Here is a 20,235-nt window from a genome sequence, read left to right on the forward strand (position 1 = left end):
CTTAAACTTCTATCTGTATTAATATGTCGACATATACAGCAGGAGTCCTAAATATTTGGGAATTGAGATTGATTCCAAAATGTTTGTATAATTGCTTACTCAAATCCCAACAGGTCTTGTTTATGTGAGCTTTGCTCAAACTGTTGTGAGAAAAAGTGACTGAATGTCATTATGGTGCCTCTGGGTCATCATTAAAATCCCATATACTTTCTATATGTCAAGTTAAACAGAAGTATAGTTCAGTGGGAGGAGAAGTCTTTTGAATAATTTCCTGATCATATCTCTTGTTGCCAGTTCCTAAGAGAGGAACTAATCCTTGAGCTCAATCCATCAGGCAGAAGCAAGTGGATAAAGATTTTTTTTCTTCTGAGCTGGTGAAAGCAAGTGGCCTGTCCTTGCCCATCTTTTTCATTGCTAATTGCTGGAAAGTAAAGGAAAAACAGATATTCCAATAGTGGGTTTGAGGGGTGAAAGAGGAAGGAGATAGGAGGCCACAAAGATGAACTTGATCAACGGAAATGTTGTTCTGTGTCTCCATTTCTGCTAAAACAGATTTGGAACAGAAGCCTCGTGGATTGCGTATCTCCTTTAATGCAGTCTGCTTAGTTTCCCACAGAACAGTCTTTCTCCATTAGAAGAGTACTGGAGGAGATATCTTGTAGCTGATCCAGGGCCTTAGTCATCTGTTCCTTGTTTTGAAGGGCTGTCTCATTTACAGATAGGGCTTTAAAAAAATGAATGGTTGATCAGGGATTTTTTCATACAAACCAGAAGCATTTTCACACACATACCTATGTGCATTTTACTGTCTATAGATTATAACACAAATAAGACCAGTATTTTTATAGCCCAAAAGATTATCTTCATTATAACTAATGCCTTTCTTTAAACATTTGAGAAACTGGTATTTTATAGCATTAAAAGAATATATGGAGGATAAAATTATTTAGATGTTACCTTTAGGACAACACAATAGGGTTGCCAGGTCCAACTCTGGAAATAACTAGGGACTTTGGGGGTGGTGCCTAGAGACTTTACCATTCCCTAAAAAATAAAAACACAGGAGTGCCATTTCCTTGAAAACAGTCTTCATTTCCTTATTCTTTTTTTTTGCCTTCAAAGGGTTTTCCCCAGAAGCTGCGCTTCCACTAAATGAAAGTGTGATTTGTCATACCCCAGCCCCCACAAAGCCCTTGTCAGGCTTTGGTAGCATTTCCAAGCATAGCTTTATTAAGGGATACGCAGACACTCACTCACAAAGCAGCCAAAATAAACACAGTTTGCAAGTCCATACTTTTGTGATCTCACTAGAGAAACACTGTACTCATGGGAGTTGCTGAATGTAAAAATATACGGTACTTCATTTCCACGAACTACTTCAGACTAACACAGAAAAATGAAAGAAGGAAAAGAGAAGTCAAGAGGGGTGGAGGTTTTTTCTATCCCATAATCAAGTTCTAATTAACAATTTACTATCCATTTGACTTCTGAAACAAATGCAAAACAAACAGAGCGACTGTGCTGTCTTCCTCTCTCATACACTTCACACACTTACCAGGAAGAATCCCATGGCTCTGCCTGCTTGCTCCACCCCCTCTTCAGCTTTCAACATGATTTAAAGGCACAAACACATTCCAAAACACAAATAGTTTGCAAGCTTCTTCTAAAATGTTCTGCCAAGATTTAAAGACACATCATGGCTTTTTGGGCAGGGAGACACCTTCAAAACCAGGGGATCTCCTGCTAGGAATAGGGGCTGTTAAGTCTACAACACAATTGTTTCTAATGTTGGCTTTTCTCTTTTCCCCAGATTTTCAGCTACTTCTCCCTTTTCTCCTCACCATATAAGCTCCAGAAGAATTCCTGCTCCCCTTCTGTTGAATCAGAAAAGGACACTGCAGCCTTCCAGTACCCAGCAAATTGTGGGAACCCACATGAAGCCATATGAGCCATTAACAAATTCCTCTTTTCAGCCAAATAGCATCCAAATCCAAGGTAAGACTGGAAACCTTGTTAATGTTTACGTATGGTTGAGATGCAACTAGAATTCAAGAGTGTCTAATAAAATTGTGTCCAGATTCTTATCCCAAAAGTCCATGTCAGAATTCTTACAGGAGCTGTTATGCACTTTCTGAAAAACAGTTCCAAACAAACACTTCATTTTAAATGCCGACATGGCTTTGAACCCATATTTCATAGGGGTAGTACAGGGGGAGGGACGGTGGCTCAGTGGTAGAGCATCTGCTTGGGAAGCAGAAGGTCCCAGGTTCAATCCCTGGCATCTCCAAAAAAGGGTCCAGACAAATAGGTGTGAAAAACCTCCGCTTGAGACCCTGGAGAGCCGCTGCTGGTCTGAGAAGACAATACTGACTTTGATGGACCAAGGGTCTGATTCAGTAGAAGGCAGCTTCATATGTTCATATGTTCAATTACCATCAGCCAAAAGAGCCACATAGTCATATATGTCCTCTATGCCATCCCACCAATGTGCCTACAATATCTCTCTCTGTCCCCAGCATGAATTACTGTAATTGTAGCTAGACAGTAAGATTACCAAGCTGACCCTATAGAAATGGGAGTAAAACCGTTACCAACCCAGTTGGCTATTTTCCCCAATGGCTGCCATGGTGATAGTCATTTTACTCTCTGTTCTCTGTCATTTGCTCTCCTGCTGGCAACCACATTAGTGCTTGGATGGGAGTGCAAAGCATAAGAAAGGATGGGCCCTTTACTTCAATCCTTGGCTGGCCCACAGCTCAGGGAGACCCATATGTCACTTGTCCTCCAGTTCCTCTGGTGGCAGCTGTTTTAAGGTGGAAACCACCTGTCAGTTACAGGCACTAACAGGCAATAGGCATTGCCCAGTTTCCTGAAACATGTGGTTGCCACACTGGGGAACAGTACTCAGAAAAGCCACAGGTAACATGTGAAGGAGGTACCTGGGGTTTCCAGGCCACAGAGTGTTTATCACTGTTTTACAAGTTACAAATCATTACCCTTGCAAACCTTTTGCACTGCCCTAACATCTTTGTCCTTTAAATCATGGCCAGTTCTTATTCAGTGTTTTCTTTTAGCACTTTAGAAAAAAAGGAAACAATAATGCCAAGTACTTAGTTATGTTTCTCAGGAGCCTGCAAAAACAGAAAAGAGAAAAAAGTTTCCAATTGTCTCAGGTCATGCTATTTCAATCCACTCCAAGAATCCCATGGAGCTAGTTCATCAGCCTGGCCTATTTGGTATATATATATCAGGGGGCAGGGAAAGCTTTGTTATCCTTTGCCTCCTGCAATTCTTAGCCTGCCTTCACATGATTTAGAGGGCTGTAGCTATTGCCACTGAACTTTCAGCTCAATCTGCTACCAAACAATAGTGACATTTTTCTGTCTCAATATGTAGTCTTAAACATGTCAGCTCCATTTAAATTGGCTGTACCAAAGAGGAAAAGAATTTCATTGCCAACAAGACTTTCAACAAAACAGGTTGTAAATGGATTCCTATGTTGAAAGAAAAAAATAACGGGAGAGTAGAAAGCACAGTGAAATCAATGGCTTTTAGAACTTAAAAGAAGTGATGTTGCAGTCAGACACAGACTAATAACCTTTTAATATCAGCCACAGTGTGCTCTGCTTACAATGTTCACGTTCAGAACTTTACGGCTTCTTACACTACAAAAGAAAGAATGACTAACAGCTAATTCTATGACTAGTTGCTCTGGCAAAAAAGATTTCTGATACAATGTCATAATTTGTAGCATTTTTCTAATGTTGTGTCATAAGAGATGACTGCACTAGTAATTGCCACCATTAGAAGATGCAATGTTTTAGCACCACACAAAGCTATTATGCCACACAGAAATGGGCATTAAGAGCAGTACTGACTCTGCCTTTAGGCAAAGGACCTTAGTTGGCCCCTTCCTCTCCGGTGATCCCATTACTGGGCAGCAACTCAATGACAAATAGCTTCTAGTTCCATCCTCCATGTGTCACAGCCAAATGCTGATTCACTGCTGCATATGGAGATCTCAAGAGTTTCTAATCAATGGGAGGTGATGGATTTGTCAGAAAAAGAGAGAAAGGAAAGCGAAAATGAGTGGAAAAATGCACAATAATGCAGAAGTCCTCAAATATGACTCAGATATTGATAGTTAGGTGGTTACACCTCAGGTACTAATAGAAAGACAAGGTTAGATTAGATATCCTGTGAAAGGTAGATTAGGTTTTCTCAGAGACATAATGTTTTAAGGACATCTGAGGGAAAAAACCATGAACAACAAATTGTTTTAAGAGTCTGAAATTCCTGAGATAAGTGAGCCATTCCAAGTAAAAGTTAACCATTTCTCTCTCCAACAGAGACAGTTGTATCTGTAATCTTGAGTGTGTGATATGGTAACTCTTCTAAAGCACAGCTTCAGCTCTCCTTGGCTATAAATATTTACTATGGTAAACCCTTTAATTGCCCACCTAATCATTCTTTATAAGACAATTTATTCATGTTGTTCAAAGATGGTGTCCCATCTGTAACCGCAGCACTTTATCCAGCACAGTCATTTTCATATTTAGCCCTATTTTTAAAAAATCAAAATAGCTGTTTATTGAACTTCAAGGAACATACAAGAATGAGAAATACAAATAAGTGACACGAAATTGGAACAGATTATAAGTAAAGATCAAGTCACCAAGGTCATAACTGTTGATAACATAAAATCAATATAGTACAAGGTACAGTGGAAGAACATATAGTATAGTTAAGTACAACTAAATATAGTACAATCAAATATGAGGGATAATCAAAAATACTATAAATCTAGGAGGTACTAAAAGCAATTATATAAATAAGATAATATATAAAATATATCTAATATGTCAGCCTGTGATATGGCTCACATAGGACTGCATGGCTGAAAGATAATGGTGCTAGATAGCAGTCTAAGCCTTCTATGATGAATCAAGAATAAAGCATTTTTAAATGCAGAGGGTCAAGTATGGAGAGATCTTAGGAGGAGATATAATAAAAGGTAGCCATTTTTCAGATAAGTTGGTAGTTTTGGGGGAAATTTCAGATTTCAGAAATTTTCCTCATTTTCAATGAGGAAGTGATTCCAGACACGTTTCAACTGGTTTGTTCTAGCAGGAGCTTGGGATTGCTTTCCAGAAGGATGCAATTGAAAATTTTGCATTTAACATTTAAACCATCCCATATATTTAGGAGGAGCAGCTCAGGAGAAAACTGAATTTTATAAGTAGTAAAAAATTCTATTTGCTTAAGAATATCTTTCCAAAAGATCTCATACAATGGGCATTCCCGCCAACAATGGGCATAAGATCCAATCTCACCACATTTCTTCCAACATAGTGGGGAAGTTCCTTTTGAAAAGATAGATCATCATTGAGGAGTGATGAACCACCTATGAAGGAGTCTGAAGGATTGTAGCTTCATAGTGATCACAGATGAATTAAATAAAGGAAACATATATATCTGTCCATTGGTCAGTGGAAAGGGTGGTGTTACAGTCCTGACTCCATTTAAGTAGAAAATTCAGTGAAGTGTTACTTTCAAAGTGTAGAATGATGTCAGAGTTAACGGAAATCAGACCTTTGGAGCTAACATCTGAAGAGTCTAACAGTTTCTCGAAGGCAGTTTGGAGGTAAAAATACAAGGTATCAATTAATCAAGTTTCTGATCCAAGTCAGATTTTGAAAGCAGGCCAGTCCGAGAGGAGATGTCAATTAGTCAGGTGACATTCACCAATTTCAAAGGCAGTAGTGGAGTAGAGCAGTTGTCAGGATTAAACCATGATTGATGATGAAAGGAGGAAAATCAAGAAATAGCTGGAAGCAGTGTGGGTTTTAGAGCATCCCAGGTTTTGAAGATGGACACAAGAAAAGGGTTGGACTTGATTGACAGTGTTCTAGAAGAGGGGGACATCCATGAAGAGTCTCAAATGGAAAGAGATGCCACAAGCGATTGAAGAGGTTTGGACCATTGAGATTCCCATGGTGCACCAATTTAACTGAGTTTACCAGAAAAAGTTGATCGATAGTACACAGATAGGTCCGGGTAGCTCAAACCCCCTGAAGAGTGTTTTCTTCTGAGCATGTGAAAGCTTATATGAGGGTATTTAGCCCTTGACTACTTGCAAACACACCAGAACTGAAACTGCTTGGTCACTGTTATTGAGGCTGTGACAGATGGAGGTAAACTGATACAGTACCCTGCCACCACACATTCCTGCTTACTGTTGTTCCTGCCTGCTTAGTGAGTATGTGTGTTGTAGTCAGGGCATAGAAGTCATCATAAGCAAATAAGTGGCAATTGTAAGAAATGGGCAGAGGGTTCCAAGCAGCCATGTGCCACTGGGGCCCTGGCACCTGTCAAAGAATACTGGTTATGATGCTGTGAATTTAATGCAAAATGCAATTTGTATTTGTTTATTTTATTTACAAAAAATTATATCTTGCCTTTCTCCCCCCAAGGCTGCTAACGAATTAGAACATGTAAATGTTTTAAAACAATTTAACCCCCCACCCCCCCCCCACCCCCAAAAAACCCCACACATTATTAAAACAATCAAAAACAGAGGTAAGATGTATGGTAGAAAAAAGTGTTGTCAAGTCACAGTTGAGTTATGACAGCCTTGTAGGGTTTTCAAGGCAAGAGACAAACATACATGATTTACCATTGCCTGCTTCTGTATAATGACCCTGGACTTTCTTGGTGGTCTCCCATTCAATTACTAACCAGGGCCAATCCTACTTAGCTTCTCAGATCTAATTAGACTGAGCTAGCCTGGCCCATCCAGGTCAGGGCTGCTAAAATACATGCAAAGATAAAAGTAATTAAAGCACTGGATAGGAAGGATGAATTTCTGAGGGAATGCCAAATGAAACAAAAAAAAAACCACACTAGGGCTTGTTCCTTTTGCTCCTGGCACTTCTCTCCGTTTTTGCACACAAGCTGCTGTGGAGCTGCGAGTTGGTGCGCTGCTCTCCCATGGCAAGCAGAAGCTGCTTGTAAGAGGATCTTACTTGCCATAGGAGAGCAGTTTGCCAACTCACAGCTCCGAGGCAGCTTTTGCGAAAATGGAGAGAAGTGTTGGGAGCAAAAGGGCTCTCCACCCAGAACAAGCCTAGTGCAAAATCTGTCAGAGTCTTTACCTGTTCTTAGAAGATGAAAACAGAAGGGGACAGATTAATTTCCCTGATTTTTAGAATTTTGATGTCAAGACCAAGAAGGCCCTTTCCCAAGTTGCCAGCTGTCTAATCTCAGAAGACATGGGCCGTTTTCCCACTTACCTTACTCCGGAGCGACGTCCCTCTTCACCGCACTGCGTATGCGCGGATTTCGCAAACTTCTGCGCAGCACCAGGAAGAGCCGCGTAGTCCCGGGGCTTTTGTGTCACAAATGTAAACTGCTTTTTGGCGGTTTACATTTGCGACGCAAAAGCCCCGGGACTACGCGGCTCTTCCTGGTGCTGTGCAGCAGTTTGTGCGAAATCCACGCAGACGCAGCGCGGTGAAGAGGGACGTCGCTCTGGGGTAAGGTAAGTGGGAAAACGGCCATGGACAACAAAACAGGGCCTCCGAAGATTACTGTAATGGTCAGGTTCATTTGACCTCACTGTTATTTAACTGCTTCTTTACATGTGAGTTGAGCCACTCACCAAATCACCTTGAGGTTTTGCTCAAAAGTTGGAAATGAACACAATGTATGGTAGCCACTTCTATTCACTTTCCTGTATAAGATGTTGTATAAATTAAATAAGCTACATTTGTAACTTGTAATATTGCAGCTTGCAGTAGCTTTTTTGTCTTTACAGGTAGTGTACAGAACATTCTTGGTAACCAGTGAAGGAACCTATTATCCAGATTGTAGTTGAGCCATTAAAGGGACCTCCTTTTCAAGCACAGATAATTTGCAGTTTGCTCCCTATTTGCCCCCCCTACACACACACATCAGGTTGCATTCTATCACTCCATGCAGCTAAGTGTGCAGCCTCCAGTAGAAGGAGCTTTACTGTCAAATCAGAAAAAAAGACTCCTTAGACTGCAGAAAGATACTTAGCTGAGAAGAATGGTAAGGTGCACAATAATTTAAATTATTTAAAGGGTTTGATGCAATCAGTTTTTACAGTGACAAAAAAGGAAGGAGAAGTCCCTTTAGATCACCAAAAAGCCCAAGCTGGAATCATGGGACCAGCATGGACAAGAGCCATGTTGAACCAATGCTGTAGTAAGGAAGAGGATTAAGTTAGATCAAGTGAAAAAGTTCACCAAATCCAAACCAATGGGATGGGGTAGCTGAAATGAACTACAATTCTCTTGAGGCACATTCATGCGCAAATTGTTCCAGATTCCAGCAGTTTGCTTGCATTTGCTATTAAGGAAATAAGATTTCTAAAAATTGATATTTGACTATATCTGTTTAATGATTGGGAGTCTATGGCTATTGTTATGTATGGGACTTTATGTTTGGGAGGCAATTTTTGTGTGCCCAGGCAACTGTGGGAATGCTAGAGACTCTGAGATATGCTCTGAGATCAGGAGTCTAAAACCAATGAGCAGTTCTGGTATGAAGCTTGACTGCTGTGATTTGATCTGGGGATCTAGGGAGTGGTACTGGGACATGCATATAAGTGGGGCCCTGTCATTTTGTCTTGTTCCGGAGTTATCAATAAAGCATGTTCCTGTTTTGAACATCCATGCATCAAACAACTATAATCCTTTTTTTTTTGTTTAAACAGTTTATTAATTAGCAATAATTGTTATAGAAATCTATAAAAAAATTTAAAATAATACAAAATAAAAACAATCGCTTTCCCCCCCCTCCCCTTCTCTTTTCTTGACTCTTGTTGGTGTTTTAAAATTTAAAAAAAAAGAAACAAGGTAACGTAACAAATCAAGAATCTCCATTTTAGAACCTTATATCAATACGGAAGAAATAATAACATAAAATAAGGAAAGATAACTCTATGAGTTCATTTTTCAATAAAAAATATTTCCCCTTTTTAAATTCTAGTCCATTATTCCACCTCCTTCAGCTTTTATCAAAAATCACTGTCCTCTTACTTTCCAATGTTTTTCAACATAGTTTTGAAATTTCTCCCATTCCTTCCTAAACTTCTCCAAATCATAGTCTTTTAAGATTATTGTAAGTTTATCCATTTCACTCCATGACAAAACTTTTAAAATCCAGTCCCATTTTTCTGGTATTTTGTCTTGCTTCCATAACTGCGCATACAATGTCCTTGCAGCTGAAAGCAGGTACCACACCATTGTTCTATCTTGTTTTAGAAAACTTTTTATTTGTAATCCCAACAAAAAGGAGTCTGGAGACCCCTTAATGTCATAACCTAAAATTCTTGACATTTCTTTCTGAATCATTTGCCAAAATTGTTTTGCTTTTTCACGTCCACCACATATGGTAGAAAGATCCTTCATGTTTTTTACATTTCCAACATATGTCTGACACCTGATTTTTGCCAGTTTCTTAGGTGTCATGTACCATCTATACAGCATTTTAAAACAGTTTTCTTTAATGTTATAACATGTCGAAATCTTCATAGAGTTCTTCCATAGATACTCCTAAGATTCCATTTGAATTTCTTTGTTAAAATTATTTGCCCATTTTATCATTTGAGATTTAACTACTTCCTCTTCTGTTGACCACTTCAATAATAATTTATAAATCCTTGAAATCAACTTTTCATTATCACCCAACAGCATTTTTTTCCAATTCTGTTTGCTTCCTGTTTTATGCCTTCATTTTTAATGTCCTGTTCCACCAAGCCCTTAATTTGTTGTAGTTGAAACCAATTATATTTATATTGTAATTCTTCAGCAGATTTTAGTTCCACCTTTCTCCATGTATTTTTAATAGTTGATTGTACGTTAAACACATCTCTGCATCAATTTCCGAAGATAATTTTAATACTTCCGTTGGTGCACTCCATAGCGGCTTTCTCTCATCACCATATTTTTTATATTTTACCCAAGTACTTAGCAAGTTTTTTTGTATATAATGATGTAAGAAAAAGTCATCCATCTTATTTTTCCCATAAAACATATGCATGCCAACCAAAAATATTTCCATGACCTTCTAGCACCAGCAGCTTCTTGTTTAATAACACCATCCAGTCTTTAATCCATACCAAACATACTGCATCATGATACAATTTTAAATCCGGCAGTTGGAAACCTCCTTTTCTTTTGCATCAGTTAAAATTTTCATTTTAATTCTTGGTTTCTTGCCTGCCCATACAAATTCTGAAACTTTTCGTTGCCATTCACTTAATTGTTTATTGTCCTTCACAATTGGAATTGTTTGAAATAGAAACATAATTCTTGGTAGAACATTCATTTTAATTGCAGCAATTCTGCCCCATAGACAAGTTAATGTATTCCATTTTATCAAATCTTCATCAATTTTCCGCCAAAGCTTTTCATAATTATTTTTATACAAATCTATATTTTTCATAGTAATTTCCACGCCTAAATATCTTACTTTTGAGACAACTTCACACTCTGTTACTCTTTGCAGTTCTTCCTGTTGACTCTTTGTCATGTTTTTACAAAAAAAAATTCGATTTTTCTTTATTTATGTAGAAGCCTGACAATTCTCCATAGTCTTTAATTTTATGAAGCAGCAATGGTGTCACAGATAGAGGATTCTTGTTAATAAACATTATATCATCAGCAAACACTCTATATTTATAAGAAAAACCCTTCAGTCTCAACCCCTCTATTCCTTTATCTTCTTGCATTTGCATAAGCAATATCTCTAATATCATTATGAATATCAATGGAGATAGAGGGCAACCTTGCCTTGTACCTTTGCTGATTATCATTTTCTCCGTCAAATCTGCATTTATACAAAGTCTTGCTTGTTGCTCAGTATACATCGCCTTAACCATTCTTATAAAAGCTTCTCCAAGTCCTAATTTTTCCATCACTGCAAACATAAAGTTCCAATTCACATTGTCAAAAGCCTTCTCTGCATCTGCAAATAATAATGAACATATGAACATATGAACATATGAAACTGCCATATACTGAATCAGACCCTTGGTCCATCAAAGTCAGTATTGTCTTCTCAGACTGGCAGCAACTCTCCAGGGTCTCAAGCTGAGGTTTTTCACACCTATTTGCCTGGACCCTTTTTTGGAGATGCCAGGGATTGAACCTGGAACCTTCTGCTTCCCAAGCAGATGCTCTACCACTGAGCCACCGTCCCTCAATGCCACTTCTTTTTCAGGATGCTCCTTGTAATATTCAACAATGTCTATAACAGTTCTAATATTATCTCTAATTTGTCTCCTGGGGAGAAATCCTGCTTGTTCCTCTTTAACAAAATTGTTCAAATGCTGTTTGAGTTGTTCTGCTAGTATCCTAGCATATATTTTATAATCATTGTTAAATAATGAAATTGGTCTATAATTTTTAACATTTATGTTGTCTCTATCTTCTTTTGGTATCAACGAAATTATTGCTTCCTTCCATGTATTTGGTATTTTCCCATCAATCATAATATTCATCAATTTTTGAAGTTTTGGTACTAACACTTCTGCAAGGACTTTATAAAATTTTGCTGTGAAACCATCTGGACCTGGTGCCTTTCCCAATTTTATTGAATTTATTGCTGCTTCAACTTCAATTTTTTCAATTGGTTCATTTAGGACTTTTTCCATATTTTCTGTTAAGGGGCTCATCTGAATTTTCTGTAAATATGCATCTATTTTATTTTTATCCACCTTTTGACCTTGAAATAGCTTTGCATAGTATTTAAAAAATTCCCTTTTAATTCCTGCTTGGTCAACTATTTCTTTACCTTCCGATACAATTTTAGTAACAAATTTATTTTCCTTTTTTTTTCATTTAAGCCAGGTATTTTCCAGGTTTATTTGCTCCTTCAAAGGATTTCTATTGTAATCTCTTAAGGTTCCATTCTACCTCTTTATTTAACAAATGTGTCAATTGATTCTGCAATATTGTAATTTCCCTTATTATTTTCTTTTCCCCCGGTCTTTTTTTAAGTTCCTTTTCTTTTTTTCCAATCTCTCTTTGAATATCCAGCAATTGTTTCTCTTTATCTCTTTTGTCTTTATTATTCATTGTAATTAAAAGACCTCTAATTACAGCTTTGTACGCATCCCACACAGTTTGAAAATGAATGTCCTCATTTTCATTTATTTGAAAGAAAGCTTTAGTGTCTTTTTCTAGAGACATCACTATCTCTGTCTTCTGCAGCAAATCTTAATTTATTCTCCATCTCCTAGTCTTTTTCACACTTTTTGCTGCCCACATTAGTGGATTGTAGTCGGCCCCAACTTTAGAAAGAATCTCTGGTTTTTTTGTCATAAGTCCAAGATCTTTTGTAGTCCATAACATATCAATTCTTGAGAAAGAGTTATGCCTTGCCGAAAAAAAAGTATAATCATGCACTTTAGGATTAAATTTCCTCCATGTATCTTCCAAATTTTCTTGTTTCACTAAATCAAAAAATGACTTTGGTAATTTCCCCTCCTTACTTCTTCCTGAACTATCCAAATCATTTATAATTGTTCCATTGAAGTCTCCAATTATCATTATTTGATCATAAGTCACTTGGTCGAATTTTTGTGTGATATCTTTAAAAAAAGAGTCTTTTGCTCCATTTGGGACATACAATCCCAACAACAACGTCTTTTTATCATTCATCGTCACGTCCACAGCTAGATATCTGCCTTCACTGTCCTTAAAAATCAATTTTGGATCTAGTTCTTGTTTAATATAAAAAAATCATACCCTTTTTTTTCTCCTTACCCAAGGAAAAAAATTCTTTTTCCAATTGTTTATTCCATAAAAAGTTGTAATCCAATTGTTTAATATGTACTTCTTGTAAACAAATTATATTACATTTTTGTTTTTTTATCCACTGAAATGTAGCCCTTCTTTTTTGCGGTGAATTTAGTCCATTTACATTCCAAGATATTAATTTGTAATCCATAATGGTTCTTCTTTTTATTCTGTATCCCCAAATCCCCTATTTTCTTCAAAAAACTTCCACAGTTCCAGTACATTTGTAATTGTAATCCTTTTCCCTCCATTTTCAAAACCTTCTGGCAGTATCCATCTGTATCTCATGTCCATATGCTATAACTTGTCTGTTAGCTTTTTATATAGTCTTCTGTCATTTATAACTTTTCTTGGCAACTCTTCCATGATTCTTACTCTGCTTCCCTCAATTTCCAATGTATTTTCAAATTGCCTTTTTAAGATCTTTCCCACCATATCTCTTGTAATAAATTTGACTAACACATCTCATGGTAATTTATTTTTCTTGGCATACTGGGAATTAACCCTGTATATATAGTCATACAAATAACTGGATTCATCAGAGTCTATTTCCAAGAACTCAGCAATGATTCTTATTATATATATCCTTAAATCAGAACCTTCCTCTTCAGGCACTCCTCTTAAATGAATCTGTTCTTCCATTAACTTGCAATCTTGCAGTGCTGCTTTCTCCTGCAATTTATTAATCATAGAATCTTGATCTTTCACCTTATTTTCCACCACATGTACTTTGTTTAACGTTGTTCGTGAGTCCTTTCTAAGATCTTCAATCTCTTTCTTTATTTCTGACTTCACCACCTCTAGTTCTTTCACTACTTGCTTTTTATTTTCTGTTATTAGTTCCTTCATCACTTTAATCAGTCTTGCCTCCATGGCATCTAGTTGTTCTTGTATTTTTGGCATCTTTCCCTCCTCAAGTGAAGCAGTCCCGCATGTCAGTTTTGGCAGCCTCTGCTCTGATATTCCACTTCCCTCACTGCCAAAATGAAATTTCGAGTTGATCTCTCCAAATCAAAAATAAACCACTGGATCTTGAAGATTAGGAAATGCCCTTTTCAATGCACCCAAAATTGCCATCCTCAGGGCTTCCTAGCCTGAGATATTAATTTTTAAAGTTTTTAAAGTAGACAAAATGGCGGACGCGATTTTTCTAGCCCCTTTAAAAAAAAATTCCTCCAAAAGGCCACCAAGATTGATATCTTTCATATATTCCAATATGTTTCATTCTGTAGTAGTGAAATCTGCTGGCTCCAATAATTTTTAAAGTCCCATTTTTTTCCCTTAAGAGTTTTAAATTATTTTGACCTTCTCTTAATGGCCGCTGCAATTTTTCTATTATTTTCAAGCCCTAAAGAAGGCCAGGAGGTCTTTAAATTCCCTTCTTTCAATGGCCTCTTCCTGCTTTTCTTGCCATGAAGTCCCATTATCGATGGTTGAAAGATCTCGCCATACAATCAGTGCGTCACTTCCTGTGAACATAAGAACATAAGAGAAGCCATGTTGGATCAGGCCAATGGCCCATCCAGTCCAACACTCTGTGTCACACAGTGGCAAAAATTTTTATATATACACACACACTGTGACTAATAGCCACTGATGGACCTCTGCTCCATATTTTTATCTGAACCCCTCTTGAAGGTGGCTATGCTTGTGGCCGCCACCACCTCCTGTGGCAGTGAAGGTGGTGTTAATCACCCTTTGGGTGAAGAAGTACTTCCTTTTATCCATTTTAACCTAGCTGCTCAGCAATTTCATCGAATGCCCACGAGTTCTTGTATTGTGAGAAAGGGAGAAAAATACTTCTTTCTCTACTTTCTCCATCCCATGCATTATCTTGTAAACCTCTATCATGTCACCCCTCAGTCGACATTTCTCCAAGCTAAAGAGTCCCAAGCGTTTCAACCTTTCTTCATAGGAAAAGTGTTCTAGCCCTTTAATCATTCTAGTTGTCCTTTTCTGGACTTTCTCCAATGCTATAATATCCTTTTTGAGTTGCGGCGACCAGAACTGCACACAGTACTCCAAATGAGACCGCACCATCGATTTATACAGGGGCATTATGATACTGGCTGATTTGTTTTCAATTCCCTTCCTAATAATTCCCAGCATGGCGTTGGCCTTTTTTATTGCAAACGTACACTGTCTTGACATTTTCAGTGAGTTATCCACCACCACCCCAAGATCTCTCTCTTGGTCAGTCTCTGCCAGTTCACACCCCATCAACTTGTATTGGTAGCTGGGATTCTTGGCCCCAATGTGCATTACTTTGCACTTGGCCACATTGAACCGCATCTGCCACATTGACGCCCACTCACCCAGTCTCAACAGATCCCTTTGGAGTTCCTCACAATCCTCTCTGGTTCTCACCACCCTGAACAATTTAGTGTCATCCGCAAACTTGGCCACTTCACTGCTCACTCCCAACTCTAAATCATTTATGAACAAGTTAAAGAGCATGGGACCCAGTACCGAGCCCTGCGGCACCCCACTGCTTACCGTCCTCCACTGCGAAGACTTCCCATTTATACTCACTCTCTGCTTCCTATTACTCAGCGAGTTTTTGATCCACAAGAGGACCTGTCCTTTTACTCCATGACTCTCAAGCTTTCTAAGGACCCTTTGATGAGGAACTTTATCAAAAGCTTTCTGGAAGTCAAGGTAAACAACATCTATCGGGTCTCCTTTGTCCACATGTTTTTTCACCCCCTCAAAGAAATGTAACAGGTTAGTGAGGCAAAATCTTCCCTTGCAGAACCCAGGCTGAGTCTTCCACAATAACCCGTGTTCATCAATGTGCCTACTCATTCTGTCCTTGTTTCTACCAACTTTCCCAGTATTGAAGTCAGACTGACAGGCCTGTAATTTCCCGGATCTCCTCTAGAACCCTTTTTAAAGATGGGGGTGACATTTGCTACCTTCCAGTCCTCAGGAACGGAGGCAGATTTCAATGAAAGATTACAGATTTTTGTTAGAAGATCCACAAGTTCAACTTTGAGTTCTTTCAGAACTCTCGGATGTATGCCGCCTAGGCGGGGAGGGCGGATACAAATAAAATCTATTATTATTATTATTATTATTATTATTATTATTATTATTATTATTATTATTATTATTATTATGCCATCCGGACCCGGTGACTTATTAGTTTTTCATTTGTCTATCAGTTGTAGGACCTCCTCTTTTGTCACCTCAATCTGACTCAGGTCTTTCAACACCCCTTCCAAAATTAGTGGTTCTGGGGCCGGCAAAAAGTTCTGTGCAATCTTCCAACTAAGCAACTCAATGATGATGGGGGGTTTTTACAGAAACCGCAAGTATTCCAAACATAAGTTGTTTTTTTGCCTTTAACTTTGCTTCTAAGTCTCCCAAAAGTCTCAAAATTGCCCCCATCTCTTGTTTATAACTTTAGAATATTGTAGCTAAGTCCAAATTCCAATCTTTATCTCAAATAAAATTGATTTTAGTCCTGGAATGAAAGATAAAGATCTTCTTACCTTGCAGCCAAATTTAACCTTCTCAACACCATCCTCTTCCAATATTAATATTTAGAAGTTTAGATAGTTCAAAGAAAGCTTGAATCTTGATGAATTTAAGTCAATTTAATGATCACGGAGACCCTCTGTAGACGCTGGAATGCAATACCTCGATGATGACTCTTCAAAGCCTAAAAGGAACCCCCGCTGGGACTTCTCCTAAGCCAAAGTAAATCCCCTCAGAATATTCCATGCATGTCTTGGCCTTTTCCCTCACTGAGAAAAGTAGGCAGCAGGTGTTGGAATCACCTTCTCTACCCAGAGCAAAGGCTCCGGTCCGCTCCCGTTTTGAGAAGTGGCTCAATTCTCCATGATCCAACAGGTATAATCCTAAAGGCAATTTTGTGGGAGTAAGCCCCATTGAATAGCATTATTACTTCTGAATAGACTTGCTTAGATTGCTCTTAGGTGTAGGAGTGTTGACATTGCAGAATTAGGCCTTTAGAGGCTGATATATAAATTTCTGTTTACCATGAGTGAACCTGGCTTATTCTCTCTTATTCTTTGTTTCCTGCCACATACATATATATACATAAAATCATATGACATTACCCCAGTTAAAAATTCATTTTACTAGGGTAATTTTGCAGTACACCAAAATTATTTTAATTTGCCTTGAAGACAGTTTCATTAAACAGTAGCATATAAAGTTGTCTGTCAATTAGACATACCCCACCTTTCCTACAACATTAATTTGACAGGCAGAGAAAGTTATTTACTTCAGGTTTCTATATATATTTTTGTTTTTAATATACACTTTGAGAGAATGGCTAAAATCTGTTACACAAGTAAATTAATCTCTGTTATTGTACTTTGCTGATGAATACTCACTATCTTTAGATAGTAAAACAGTTCCAGATGTGGCTTCCCAGCTCCCAGGTCCAGGCAGGGGATCCCCTGGTTTTGTAGGTTCCGCCCTACCACTGGGCAGCTGGCTGTCAGGAGAAAGCCCCATTCCAGCAGCCGTGTTGTGGCTTTAAATCTTGGCAGGACATTCTAGAAGAAACTTGCAAACTAACTGTTTGAGAATGTGTGTGAGCCTTTAAATATCAGCAGGACAAAAGCTACATTTGTGAGGTGTGTGTGTGGGGGGGCGGGGAGCAGGCACTGGGCTCTTCCCAGTGAGTGTGTTAAGTGTTTGTGAGAAGAAAACAGCACTATCCCTCTTTTTGTTTTGCATTTGTTTCAGAAGTCATGTGTAGATAGTAAAGTAAATGGATAGTAAAGTAAATGGATAGTAAAGAGTTAATTAGAACCTAATTATGAAATGGAGAAAAACTCCACTTTCCTAGACTGCTCTCTTACTTATTTTCAGTTTTTGGTATTAGTCTGAAGCTGGTTGAAATTGAGCATATTGCTACATTCAGCAATTCCCATGAGTAAAGCAATTTATACCATTGCCCGAGTGAAGTAATAAAAGTATGGACCTGCGAACTGTGTTTATTTTGGCTGCTTTGCGAGTATATGTGTATCCCTTAATAAAACCATGCTTGAAAATGCCACCAAAGCCTGACAAGAGACTTGTGGGAGGTATGACAAATTGCACTTTCATTTAGTGGAAGTGCAGCTTTGAAGGCAAAAAAAGGATGAAAAAATGAAGACTGTATTAGGGGAACTGCACTGCTGTGTTTTTTATTTATTTAATGTAGGGAATGGTAAAGTCTCTAGTCACCACCCCTAAAGTCTCCAGGTATTTCCTGAGATGGACCCTAGACAGCACTAAGAAGAAAAGAATTCAGTAGACATGAAAGCCCTATATTTTTCTCCCTCATCCATATCTTACCAGCCCTTCAAATTAGTCATTGGGCATTTTCGCACTGACCTTAATCAGCAGCGACGCCCCTCTTCACCGCGCAGGATCAGCGCGGATTTCGCACTAATTGCCGCGGAGCACCCAGAAGAGCCGGAAAGTCCCGCGGCTTTTGCGGCGCAAACGGAAACCGCCAAAAACCAGTTTCCATTTGCGCGGATTTTGCACCAATTGCTGCGGAGCACCCGAAAGAACCGCAAAGTCCCACGGCTTTTGCGGCGCAAATGTAAACTGGTTTTTGGCGGTTTACATTTGCGCCGCAAAAGCCGCGGGACTTTCTGGCTCTTCCGGGTGCTCCGCAGCAATTAGTGCGAAATCCGCGCCGATCCTGTGCGGTGAAGAGGGGCGTCGCTGCTGATTAAGGTCAGTGCGAAAACGCCCATTAAAATTACTGTCAAGGCCACTTACATACTGAAGTTTTACTGTGTATCATTACATGTTATTCTAAACTGGGCTGTACTATATGGAGGCCAAGGACAATTCTATGAACATTTGCAGAAAAATAGGAAATGTTTTAAAAGTACATTGGGGATTAGAAAACCCCAGTAATCATAGAAGCAATATCTGCTTCTCTAAGAGAAGCATACCACAGAAATCTCACAAGACTATGTTGTGAGATCTTTGTGGCCATTTGGGGGCTTTCTACAACTACCATTGCTGAAGTTTCCAAGCCTCAGATTAGACATAACTACATAATATGCCTTACATGCATTGGGTCATGGGCATGCAACCAGACTTACATTCATGCATACTGTTATGGGAAATGCTTATGTTTCCTTTTAGGATGGTGAAATTAGCAATATGGAGACTAGGTAGAGTGAATTAGGAGCAAAGGATCTTTTCTTCAATAATACGGAGGTCGAGTTTTCAAGCAAGAATACTCCAGGCAAATATATTTTATAATGTTTACTCAAATATGTAAAAAGAATATATTCACAATCACAAATACACGATACAGGCAATCAAGAAGCTAGGAAGGGTAGAGGTTATCAATAGAAATTTTGGGGATCGTTGTAGAGGGTTAAATCACCAGATCCAGAAGAGGAGACATCTGTTCAGCAGTAAGATTGAAGAGAAGGGCAAGCACAACCAGCGTAGCAAGCCCTATAGACCCAATTACAGGAGTAATGGGGGGTACAGACTACAAATGGCACCCTACAGAATGCACACTGAAATGGGGTGTTCACTCAGGTTATATAGAGTTCTGAGGGGTGGAGGACCCTTTAATGACTATAGAGTCCTTAATGGCCTGGTAATGGTCTTCCTGAATGGAGTCCTAGTTGGGAATAATAGATCATGATTTTCATATCTTCACTAAAAGGGTAGACCAGAGTGTAACTGGATGGTTTGGTACCAGTTTGGGTTTGACACTCAGGAAAGAGCTCAATGTGGTAGACAAAAAGAAGATAGGAGTTTATCATACGAGTGAATAGAAGTAGCTAGGTGGGAGTAATGGGCCTGACAGATAGGCCATAGATCAGTAGCTGAGGATTAGGGCATGGGTAATACTTACCAGCAGTCCCCATTGTTATTATGCACTCTGTTTGGGCGGGGGAGAGGGCCATGTACAGAGGGAGACTTTAGGTGGGGCTAGAACAAGTTCTCTGCTCTACTCCATTTTGAATGAAGTATTTCTTGGCCTGTTTCTGGTCAGACTCCATTTTGTATACCTTGGGGTCCCCTTGGCTTGAGTGGGGTACCCCTAGAGGCAGGCAGTGCCTCCTGGCCACAATACATTTAGTGAACTCATCTTTAAAAGTGCTCATTCATTTGATGCTGTAAGAGAGTACTTTAGCCACTGATTCACCTATCCTCTGATTGCCAGCCCCATGCTGGCAACCCTATGAGGGAATGGGGTTTATATTAAGAAGAATCCTTGCTATGTTGGAAAACCCTTCCTGCCAGTTGTTAATCAACTTTGCAAAAATAGGCTCTTCCAGGGGTGGAATTCTAGCAGGAGCTCCTTTTCATCAGGCCACACCTCTCTGATGTAGCCAATCCTCTAAGAGCTTGTAAGCTCTTGGAGGATTGGCTACATCAGGGAGGTACACATTTCCCACTA

The 20,235-nt window shown here is 38.8% G+C and overlaps 1 protein-coding gene across 2 annotated transcripts in view; it reads left to right on the forward strand.

The window, feature by feature from the left end:
• GLIS3 (GLIS family zinc finger 3) overlaps positions 1 to 20,235 on the forward strand; it is a 283,772-nt gene that overhangs the window by 240,104 nt on the left and 23,433 nt on the right. For both annotated transcript variants that reach the window (XM_060237383.1, XM_060237384.1), the window contains exon 9: positions 1,811 to 1,995. In XM_060237383.1, coding sequence (XP_060093366.1) covers positions 1,811 to 1,995 — 185 coding nt within the window. The remainder of the gene's footprint in view (positions 1 to 1,810; positions 1,996 to 20,235) is intronic.

The sequence above is a fragment of the Heteronotia binoei genome, chromosome 4 (assembly GCF_032191835.1).
Source record: "Heteronotia binoei isolate CCM8104 ecotype False Entrance Well chromosome 4, APGP_CSIRO_Hbin_v1, whole genome shotgun sequence".
Classification (NCBI taxonomy): domain Eukaryota; kingdom Metazoa; phylum Chordata; class Lepidosauria; order Squamata; family Gekkonidae; genus Heteronotia; species Heteronotia binoei.